The 12497-nt window shown below is 33.8% G+C and overlaps 1 protein-coding gene across 5 annotated transcripts in view; it reads right to left on the bottom strand.

The window, feature by feature from the left end:
* The window catches only part of Dhc98D (Dynein heavy chain at 89D), a 608487-nt gene that overhangs the window by 445081 nt on the left and 150909 nt on the right, over window positions 1–12497 (bottom strand). For all 5 annotated transcript variants that reach the window (XM_081742517.1, XM_081742516.1, XM_081742518.1 and 2 more), the window contains exons 21-24: window positions 10490–10657; window positions 9476–9599; window positions 2067–2225; window positions 1211–1447 (exon numbers count right to left, since the gene is read on the bottom strand). In XM_081742517.1, the coding sequence (XP_081598643.1) occupies window positions 1211–1447; window positions 2067–2225; window positions 9476–9599; window positions 10490–10657 (688 nt within the window). The remainder of the gene's footprint in view (window positions 1–1210; window positions 1448–2066; window positions 2226–9475; window positions 9600–10489; window positions 10658–12497) is intronic.

Raw genomic sequence — 12497 nt, 5'->3', positions numbered from 1 at the left:
AGCTAAATGCTATTATTGATCTAAAATTCAATTTAAATCCTAACATCGACTGGTAATTTGCTGTGACCCCTAAGCCAAGATCAATGAACGAACAATTATGAAATTTAGACAAAGAAGAGACCTCGAATCAATCTCTTACTTTTTTTAGAGTAGAAAGATTCCCGATTGAGGATATGAAGATATGCAAACTTTACATATACCTGGTTCTGGATTGATCTTAACACATACCTTATCTGCTGATTCTGAGAGTCCTTAACTTGAAACTAAAATATCATGCAACGGACTTGCCGAATATTACATCACTGTTAACCTGGTAATTTGTATAATACAATTTCTTTAGGTACTGGGTGACCCAATGAAACCTCCCACATTTTAAAGGCTAATAAAGCAAAAAGTATTGCAGACAGAAAGTTATTTCTTCAAAAATATACAATGGTATCGAAGACAGTTTGGGTGAAAGTGCAGGTATTCTTCTGAAATCGTCTTACTCTCTCCTTAGGAAGTTCAACAGCTGCAGCATGCTTCCTTGCAGAACGTACTGGGGACTGTCACACAGCCTCAACAACCTCAGATGTACGAGCACTTTTAGGTCTGCCAGATTATTATTATTATTATTATTATTATTATTATTATTATTATTATTATTATTATTATTATTATTATTATTATTATTTTCAACGCTGAATCAGTTGTTTGGAAATGCTCAACCCACTGCAAGATACCCTTCCGATCAGGAACATTCTCATTACGTGGAATAGCAAACCTTAAATGATAAGCTCTTTGCACCGTAATCACAGAATTGCTTTTCAAAAATATTTCTACTGCGATGAGTTCTTGACCAAACCATAATGACGGCTAAAAGCGGCAGGAAAGTGGTGAGCGGAAGCGACGACCCTCACTCCTCTTGTCCTTCTACTAACAGCGCTACAGACAATCAAAAAGTAGGAGGTAATATTGAATAATTATTGATAATAATTGCATTGCCAACTGCTGTATCTTTTCAATACACAACAGAACACAATAATTCAAATCAGAGCAAAGTAATTACAAACTTATATCTATCTCTAATACTTTTTATTTTATTAGTCTTTGAAATGAGGATATTTTATTGGGTCACCCTGTATATTTAAATTATATTCTCAGTTCTAGCACCAAGTTATTACAATTGAACTATATTTGTTAAGTAGCTGTTACGATAAGTAATACGTACGTCCAACAAATGACATCCTTTATCTAGGTCGGTGCCAACAGTTCCAGGACCTTCTTCTCTGTAACGTCTAGCAAATTCTTCACAAATTTTTCGGAAATCTGAAATCTCACCTCTTGACATATCTGCAAACTTCGCTTTTGGTTTCTCAACAAATTCGGTCTTCTCCAGTGTATAGAAATACAAATCCTTCCAGTCGAGTTGCAAACTATCAGCTATTTCCATTTCTGCTTCAGAAACCTAATACGAAACATTAAAATAGAATGAGTTGACAGATAATGTTAATGAAGAAATTTGAATTGTAACTTTACTGGAAAAAAAAAATGGTTTGGCATAGTAATTTTTGAAAACATTTAGTGTTTCGGAAAGACATTATACTAGATTAGGAAAAAAAGTTAAATGTTTCTGATGAAAAGAGGAGCGATTCTTCATACTCACACCTCTTTTGAAGTTTAAACAAATCAGTAAATTTTCAAGCAATTTCGGATGTGATCGATATGTGTAAAATTATATTTAACTGGCTTTTTTTTCTTTCTTCTGTTTTTGTCGTTTCTGTTCCTCAATTACTTTCAATATTAAAGTTAACAACATGTAACTCTAATGTAATATAATAACATCAAAATATTCTGTCTACATCAAAACATCTAAGACACAAACATTCCCACGATAATTATTTTTATGTACATTTTTAAAGGTATTTACCGTAAGTTGCTTGCAATTTACACACAAAAGCCGAAAACAATTATGTGCTGAGGCCTAATAATATTGTTCCTTAACTTCACTACTTGTTTTTCTTTTTAAAATACATAATAATGATGTAAATAGAAATAACCATAAATACATGAAATATCATCCTTACCTCCAATCCATACAATTTACAAGTGTAGAATCGCTCTTTAATGTCACGATATATTAATTCAGAATTGATTGTTTGCTTGTGTACGTCAGCGATTACTTGAAGTATCGCTTTCAGGTGTTCGACGGTTTTAGCAGGTTCCATTAATTTAGTTCTAAAATCCTATAAATAAAATGAGATACGTTTAAATTATATTGAATAATCTCCCTTACTACAATAGTGGTATCATGTAGGAATATATCTATAAAACATGTGATGATAGCTTCATCCTCATTTACACGCGCTATTCTTAGTTTCTATTTCTTCACGTGCGTGGGTGTACGCTATGTCGTACGTCTCCTCCACTCACCGTCGTCATAAGGTATTTATCCTTTTACCAGATGGCACGTTACAGATGTTAACTGACGTTGTTCTTTAACGGGTACCCTTATTCCTGTAAATCATACCACACGGTACAAACCCCTACGACCTCCAATGAACGAAGGTTAATACGACAGTTACAGCGAGGAATTGCTTGTTACGCATCGGTAACGCAATGTCCGGGTTCTTGAATGAACAGGGATCATAAGGAAGGCGTTAATTGTGACATCGCACGGAGTTTTACCAGATACCGTGACGAACTTAGTAATAACTAAGAGAGTAAAGAGATTGTGAAAACCATGTAATAATTTAATGATCAAATTTATGATACCGTCCAATCTTACATTCTCGAGGTTCGATTAAGTACAGTATCTATTACATATACAAATTCAAGTAACATTTACAACTTCTACTGAAGTAACTGAAGACAGGTAACATAATTGTATTACGACGTCAACCATCTCTTCATGTGTATGGATACTTCAACCACAAGGTAAATATCTAAAACTTGGACATTATAGGCGTATCATATAGAATGGATGATAGGTTAGTTTCTTGGCCTTCTACCAGATATTTGTCGAACTACGTGGACATACGGGTTTTTCTTCAGGGTATCAGGTAAGTATCTATGTTTGACTAAATTTCTCTTCTTTCATTCATTACTTCTTTTGTAGCTTAAATACTTATATTCATAATTCGTAAGCAAGCATTTATTATTTTCAAATTAAGACTATTTAACTTTTCGTTCTTTCATACACATATTACATATTCTTTCTGTATATATTTAAAAATATTCGTATTCTGTACTTCGCCGTGACTGATCCCTACTTTCTATTATTCTTTCTAGATAATTGATCCATCGTAGCTTCAACATCGAGGCTAAATGTAAAGTATGAATGACTACGCAAATATAATTTACTAATAGCTTAACAAACGTATTCCAAAATTTGTTCCTTGCCTTATCAATTCATAGTTTTGTACCCTTGGTTGAACTTCATAATCTTGTTAACACATAAGAAGAGAGTTAGCTGTACTGAAAAACGACTATGCCAGACTACGTTGGTTGACATTCCAGTTTTGATACTTCAGGGTTTAAGTTTTCTACAGGAAATTTTGATGAACATCCTAGTACGTGTTAGATGAAGTAATTCATGTTTGCGTGGCAATACGGGTTCGGAGCAGAATAGTCCCCGAAACGGTAACTTCTTAGCAGTTAAACATACTTAATTCCGGTACCACGACAAACAACATTATTCTTCCTTAAATTTATCTTATAAGATAATTTTACCTTTTAGATCGAATTGTTTCTTCCTTTGTCGATATTATAACACTTCAAGCTAATTCACTGTGAATATAATTGATTTTTTGTCGTAAATTAAAATTGTTGCTTTGAAACTTTTCGTTGATAAAATTATTGTGTATTCTTACTTTTTTTTAGTTTTCTTTCTTTTCTATTCAGGTGCCAGAATTAGACCTTTTCGTCAGGCTCCAGACAATGTTCATATAAAGAAATAAGCTTTTGGGCTCAGATTTACAATACGAGTGTGATTATACACACTAAATTATAGCATGACATACAAAAATAAAATCTGTAGCAAATAATTAAATTTAAATGTAATACATGAATTGATGTCTGTAGTGTGGAGGACAAACCTGGAGCACTACAAACACCATATAAAACCAGTTGAGAATCCTCCAAGAGCATTGCCAGAACGAACTGTAAAAGAACTGTTTGTTGTCTACGGCAAATTGCTTTTATAAAAAGATTTTTTTTTTAAAAAATTAAAAAAAAAAAAATATATGGTAGGCAATTTGTCTCTTACAACTAGAGGAAGAATAACTACATATGGGAAGCTAGAATATCTACAAAGCAAGCTGCTCGAGCCATTAGTCTGGATATTAAAACAGTAAGATATTAGAATTGAACGACTCGAAGCTGCGAGAAACAGGGCTAAAAACCTAAAGTAAAACTGAACAAACCTCAAGTGACAATGGAAAACGAAAATGTTTCGATTATTGAAACTAGCACAGTAAACCCGTTCGCTGCTGCAAAAAATCTGAAAACAACTTGGTCTGGAATGCAGTGCAGAGAGCTATAACTGTATTCATATTATTTGTTCTGCTTTGCAGGTCAAACTAACAGATGCACATATACATGCTCATTAAGAGTTCGCAACGACACATAAACAAGCCTTCCGGAACCGTGTAATCAGGAGTGATGAGAAAGTGTTTAGTTTATACGAAGGAGGAAATCTGTTAAAACTTACTACAATATGTTGTTTTACGAAGGCACATGCTCAAAATTGAAAAATTCGTAAAATATCATCTTTCTATAATTTGCGGTTCCCGAAATATGGCTCCTTAAATCTCCCGAAATCCGAACTTTTTTGGCGAATATCTGGGGAACGGTCGCAAGTTGGCAGTGGCCACCGGTTACTATTTGTTGCCAAAATGTTCACCATCCTCTTAGGTATTGATCAACACCAATATGATCTCTCTATGACTTACGGTTCTCGAAATATGGCTCCTTAAAACTCCCGAAATCGGAAGGTTTTTGGCCAATATCTCGGAAACGGTAAGAGTGACGCGAAAACCTCCATTCCTTTCTGATAGATTTTGATGCTCTATCGAATGAAGAAATCAAAATATAAATATTTACAAATATCACATACACAAACACCCACATACACACAGAAAGAGGGAGAGAGAGATGGAAAGAGATAATTCAGTAATGACCTTTTTAAGTTCGTTGAAAACAAGTTCACACTCTTGGATGAACCACTGTAATCCAGTGAAAATAATATACGTTATATTACACTACTTCAAAACGTCTGAGAGGAGTATATATATGTCATATATATGTGCAACATATGTGTACAGATTATGTTGTTAAATGGCCAATAGCCAAATATTAAAGTAGATCTCTTCTCGAAACCGAAACTCAAAAGAAAATGAAAACAATAAAATATTTTTTAATTTTTTTAAAGTATAACGCATGTAATCAGATAGCCAAAGATCCTGTTTCCTAAACAAATCCCCTTTTGTACACATTTCAAATACTAAAATATAGAAACACATGTTAATTGAGGTAAAAAAAAAAAAAAAAAAAAAAAAAAAATGATCAATGAAATTCGTAAATATTGAAATTAACAAATTTAAAATTACAAGAAATACGTAGAATTCCATTCAGGTGAAATGAAAGTCATAAATACAATCCTATAATTATTAAATAAATACTTGAGAATAAGTACCTACTACGAAACACAAATTATTGTTAAAATATTCTTTACTAGCTTCCTCAGGAAAAACGGTTTGATTGAATGAAAGCATTAAAAAAAAAATGTTATCGGTCATACAATACAATATTTTCGTAGATTGATTAGAAACTACCTGATCTTGCTTAAAATGCTAAAAATACGAGTTACGAAATATTATGAAATATATAATCTTTGAATATTCACATCAGAATGTTAAAAAATGCAAACACAAACAAATATTGGAATCAGACAAATCTATCACCGACCCCAAGCCCATTTATCGCATTTAAGCAAAATGGAAAAGACAATGTTAATTTTGAACTTAACTGACCAACCCTGGTACATGAAGGAAACGTCTCGAAGCTTTTTCTCATCAGTTTGGTATGTTATGCGTCTGTGTTAGTGGACTTGGTTCCAATCATGTGGCCATATATAGTTAAACGCATAGGAACTGATCACGTGACTGCCACATTTCTGCTGACTGTTCTCTCTATATTTGATTTTCGGGACTCTCACTTGTCGCCCACGCACTGTTATAGTTAAGAGTTGATTGGACAATGATTCTGGTCCCAATGTTAGGAGTTAAATTCGGGATTTTCCCGGCTGACCATATACAAGTCATAGTGAACTAAAAGAACCCTCAGTGCTGTGCACGATCTCTTGAGCGCGAGACCCATTGCGGTTGTCATTCTGAAAAGCACCCACGAAGATACGTGGGGTGCATTGTTCTAAAGTTGACATACGTTGTTTCTCCATATGCGCTCCCCTGTGCGGGTTGAGCTTCGCAAGTTAAATTGCTATTTTGTATATGTGAGAGCGAACTTTTCAGTTTAGTATCAGTGACTGTGTGATACTTGTAAACGTTTTGGTGTTATTTCGTATTGTCATATTTTGAATAACAGTGTGCAAACAAAAATTTCTTCAAGCCAGATCTGAATTGCTGAATGGGAGAGTACCAACGCTTCAGTGCGGAGAAATCTGAATCATCGTTTACGGAACCCGACAACGGACTTTTGGGATTGTCCAATCTGCGGCATGAAAACCTTTCTGTGGTTCCCCTACATCTAACTAGGAATCGACATCAGGACCACGATCACTCCGAATAGATTGACCGGTCGAAGATCGCAGTGAGTACGATAATGCGCTTTAATACTGCCACCGAGCCACCAAAGGTTAGAAACGAATAATCGTAAACGCTATAATTAAGGATTTATTTGCTTGTATGTTTGATGTCATTTTATATGTACCATAATTCGTATTAAGTGTCATTACACGTAATATATCTCATAAATTGAATTTTTCTTTAATTACTCATAGGATTGGTTTTGAACTTGTTGTTTACGTTTGATTTAAGCGCACGTATATATTTAAATATACAGTCATTTCACATTTTTACGGTACTTATCCCCCCGTTTCCCAGCTCCGGATGCGATAAAATATAAGTATTGGATAAATCGAGTTTCGCTGGGAAAACTCGGTATAGCTGGGAAAACGAGAGAAAAAAAAAAGAAGGAAGGAAGGAAGACGAGTGATGATTTGTTTGTATTCGTAAGAAATTCTAAGCACACGAAAACATCGATTACAAATCTATAACCAGTGCTCCGTAATTTAACTTTTCATTATTATTAGGGAATATAGAATTCGTGCAATTGTATGTAGAAAGGATAAAGAGTTCTGGAACAAGAATTTATTGAGAAGATTCATTAGAGACGTTGACTCCCACAAGTGGAAAAAGACAAAGAGAAAGAAGGCAAAATTCGTGCCATAATTTTATACACAATTCACAGTAAAACACGCAGTTGGAAATAATATTCAATTAATCTGACTGAATAAATAATGGAAAAAATACAGTGCATAATTGAAAATAGTTATTCAATTTCTTAACTGTATGTTGATAAATCGCGACAGTCAGTGCCAAAATAAAAACTGAATGTTAAGACAGATGATTAGAAAGTAACCTGAATTTTGTCCTACTGCAATGCTTATTTGGATATTAACAAAACAGCGTGACCAGGCTATTAACGAAAAAAAAGCTTCTGCTACCGGCTACCTCATGTTGCAGTAGTATTCTTCATATATATTCTTCATACAGGATGTTAATGAACTAGCCCGGCAAACTGTAAGAGGCGTCACGTCAAAATTAGAAAAACGTTTATACAGACTTGTGGGAAAAAAAGTACGTAGGTTTGGAGTTAGGGAAGTCCAAAAGCGTGAAAAGATAAATTGAAACACGCGTTATTTTGAACTAAGGAACCGTAAAGGCTGGTGGTCCATAAGATTCCGATCCCGCTCAAGGGCATCCCCTGTCTTTTGTCCGGCAAGAAACTTCGGGAAAAAAATTATTGCTACTACGTAGTAGAAAAAAAAATCAAACATAACACCCCAATTGTGGCATGAGAGACTCGGGAAAGAGAATCATCTTGAAGCCGTTTCGCGATTCGTCTACGACAGCGTGTGACTTCCGGTCCGAGTGTATGCGGCGGTAGGATAAAAGAGACCAGGGCCCGCACTAACATAACACCCCAACTGTGACATGAAAGACTCAGGAAAGAGCATCATTTCGAAGCCGTTTCGCAATTCGTCTACGACAGCGTGCGACTTCCGGTCCGAGTGCATGCGGCGGTAGGATAAAACAGCCCAGGGCCTGCAATAAGTACTCCGAGTGTGCCCTGGACCTCAAGCCGATTCTTGACGGACCATTAGATGTGCATTAAATGAAACCGAGAACATTGATGAATACATCTACATTGAATACAGCCACAATTACAATCATCTAATTAGTATTACAGTTAAGTGTAGTGTAGTGTAAGTTAGTGTACGTGTAGTAGAAACAGTAGTTATTAACCGCACAGGGGAAACCAAAACACAGGAGAGGAATACGCACAGGTGAAAATCATAGGTGGATATAACCAAGAAGATGCAAAGGGATCCAGTTGAATGGTTTAACACTAAAGAAGTCAGACTGGAGTCAGAGTTCAATAGTGCAGATAAATAATGTTAAATAATAAATTCTTGTTAAGAAATAAAACGATAAGTATATAGAGTAGGTTAGGAAATATAGTAAATCTAAATTTATAAAAATACGTTTGATTTAAATTAGTTAGGAATCAGTTAGCTCAGTATATAGAGTAGGTTAGGAGATATAGTAAATTAAATTATTAATCAAATATGCTTGATCTAAATTAGTTAGGAATTATGTAGTTTAAGTCTTCTTTTTGTTATTTGTTCTTTTGTTGTTGTTTTTGTTCTTTTTGTTTCGTTTTATCATGGTGGTGCTAAAACCCCATTTTGTCCTTGTCCCATTTTTATTCCTTTCTCCCTTTTCCAGATCAAAATAAATCAAGAACGATGAATAGGCTGAACAAAATAAATTTGAGATGATGATAGCCCGTTTCGGTATAAAGTCTTTAGGTGCCGAAACTTAACAGAGGAGCACCACCACCACCACCACCAACAACAAAAAACTACTTTAACCCCCTTCCGTATTGAAATTACCCTGAGGGGAGATTGTCTGGAATTATCACTGGATGTGACTTCTCTCAAGAGCCGCTACTGGTAGAAATAAATAAGTAAATTAGCGTAAATGATATTGTATTTTAAATCATAAACAAATGCAAAATAAAAATAAACAATTAAGGATGGAAATTTATATACAGCTAGTGATTGAAGTTATTGGGAGAAATTCAACCCTATCGTCTAACAAAAGGACGTAATTTATATCCGAAAAGCATTTATATGACAACATAAAAATGTAGGACTAACACTAGTAAGATCTACATAACTTAAAAATTTTACCTCTATCATTTCTTTCAGCTGAAAAGCAAGGTCAAATGCACTTTTAGATAAGCGTTTTCCAAGGGCAATTTTCCATTCCCTGGCGTGCTTCTTAATAGCTTCTATCAGCGGGATTAAATTCAATCTGAAGCAAATAGATAATTTAATACATTCTTAAATTACTATGATACATAGTTGCTTATAGAAATTAAATGTCATTTAATTAAACATTAATATTGGACTACCCACATCCAATATTAATTACAGCACATACTATTCTAATTGAAATCTCATTGAATATGAATTATTTAGAGTTTTAAATTTAATAAATAATATGTTTTATTGAGGGACACTAATTAGAAAAGTCCCACATTTTGAGTTTTTTTTCAAGGTATCACAGCACATGGTTAATATTTGGTCTTGCAGTACCTATATAAATGATATTTTATTATTATCGAAAAAGCTATTAGAATAACTAACTGAGCATTATAATTAAGTAGCAAAAGTATGTTCCGATCTACAAGAAGGAAAATATTTTCCAAGATATTTCAACTTTTATAGATTTCCATTGATCAAATCTTTTATTTCCGATAATTGTTGGACAACAATGATATGTTATAAGGAGTTCAAAAACTCATTTAATGTGCATTCCAAAAAGGTGACACATAATCCCTGTTATACTATCCACAGACACATTGGGCCTGGAGTCTTGCTTAATACATGCACATACTGATAAATAATACAATCAATCGAACAATGAAATATTATGCTTAACTAAACCAGTTTGTTCTACAAAAGAAAGGAATAGAAGAATACATCAGAACTCAAATTCAAAAATAATAAAATTTCCCTCCTCTCTTTATTACACTACTATTGAAGATTTATAAATAATAACCACTCAATTGAAAATATAATATTTCGCAACAAAGAAGCATAAATACGTTTGGTGTTCCATATTTGACTTTTTACACATAATTATTAAGTAAAATTATAGTGACAATATAATGTAGGATACCTAAGAAAGAATTAGCTCACCTCATACAATGTATATCAACGTATTGTTGACATTCGTCTAATTCCGTTATTACGCGAGTGTAGAAAAGAAATTTTTCATCATACTGCACTACTGTTGGATTCCTAGCTGCAAATTTGTCACAGGTAATATCTTTGTCAAAAGTCCATAGGTTACGATATTTTCTCCACCTGAAATACAGAGGTTTAAAACGTTAAGGTTGAGGAGTAAGTGTTTAAAATTGCATTGTATGTTTTGTAAACTTATTCTTTTATTTACAGCATCAAATATTTAATGCATTAATAATTGTTCAGTTTCGGTATTCCTTGACGCCTTACTCAACAGATCCGAGCAAAATCATGCGCAATCCATCTCACTTCTTAGAAATTCTTCTTGCACTATTAGTTTAGTCCACAACTGTCTATATTGTACTTTATTTATTTTTTTTATATATATATATATATATATATATATATATATATATATATATATATATATATATATATATACTATTACACGTAAACTACTCAGCGTCGGTACGATTAGCGCTGAGTTGCATGGTTTCCTTGGTAGCAGCAACGTTATCACGTCTAAACTTTCTTTATATTATTTTTAGTTATTCTAGCTCTGTATTTCTGTAACTGAAACTTATTGTATCTATTTTTTAACTTATTACATTCATAATGAAATAAGTAAAACACAGAAAACTTCGAAAGCCTTTTATTTATTAATTTATTTTTGATGGATTATAAAATATTAGGTTTTTTTTTTTGGGGGGGGGGGTTAAATTTCAAGCTTTTAGAATAACACATGTTATAACAAGGGCCTGGGTTCTTACGTTTTAATCAATTTTGTTTCTGACTTAGTAAGGTCAAGATTCAAACATAACTTTTAGATTAAGTCATTTCTAACTCAAACGTACGAAGCTTACTGATTCCAAAAATGAATAAATTGAGCTGAGAGCAACATTTCTTGTTTGAAACAGACCTGTTTGACGACCAGTTCTGGAAATTGACTCTTGATCAGCTGCTGTTATTGCACATTCGGATTTCAGAAAATTGCCTACTTTACGTAACATGCGACAATCTGTTTCAGGAAACGTAAATCACTTGGATTTTGTAGCAATTATGTGGAAATAGTTCAAGATTTATGCCTTACCCTTGCAATCTATTTTAAATCTTTTCCATACATGATTGTCTACAAACCATTTGAGACTAGTTTTATTTCCATCCCAGAGTTCACCCGTTTAGTTAAATATAGTAGTAATAGTTTTCTCCTAAGAGGAAAGTGTAGTGAAAGTACTTATTAGGCTAAGAATATATAGGCCAGTCCTATACAGGGTGTTTCAAAACAAAACCTACAACGTTTGGAGGTGATTCCTGACACCAAGACGAAAAGTATAGACTAACCTGGATGCACAAATGCTTCCTTTCGGAGTTATAGGCTGCCGAAAACAAGAAAAAATTAACTTTAAAGGTCTATAGCTCCAAAACTATAGGACCTGCCGTAGTCGGGGCAAGACTTCGCTTAGGAACTAATATGTGCACTATTCAAAAATACACGTTTCATAATCCTGCTGTACTCAAGCAACAATTTTTATAGAGGCAGTTTGGCTACGGACATATAATTTAAAGTACTCACCAACTACCTCTATAAAAATTGTTGCGGAAATACAGCATGATTCTGAAGCATGGATATTTGGATAGGGCACATACTATTTCCTAAGTGAAGTCTTGACCCGACTACGGTAGGTCCAAAGTATTGAAGCTATGGACCTTTAAATTTCTTTTCTTCTTCTTCTTCTTCTTCTTCTTCTTCTTCTTTAATTTCATGTTTTCGGCAGTCTATAACTCCGAAAGGAAGCATTTATGCACCTAGGTTGGTCTATACTTTTCGTCTTATCTTGGTGTCAGGAATCATCTCCCAAACGTTGTCGGTGTTGTTTAGAAACACCCTGTATATTCCATGAAACTTGTTATATAATTCCAGTATAGAATTACTTTATGTTATACATTTGATGTTAAAAAATAT

This window comes from Thermobia domestica, chromosome 16 (assembly GCF_964235325.1).
Source record: "Thermobia domestica chromosome 16, izTheDome1.hap1.1, whole genome shotgun sequence".
NCBI lineage: Eukaryota > Metazoa > Arthropoda > Insecta > Zygentoma > Lepismatidae > Thermobia > Thermobia domestica.
The sequence above is the reverse complement of the archived record's forward strand: the minus strand, read 5'-3'. Positions and strand labels throughout refer to the sequence as shown.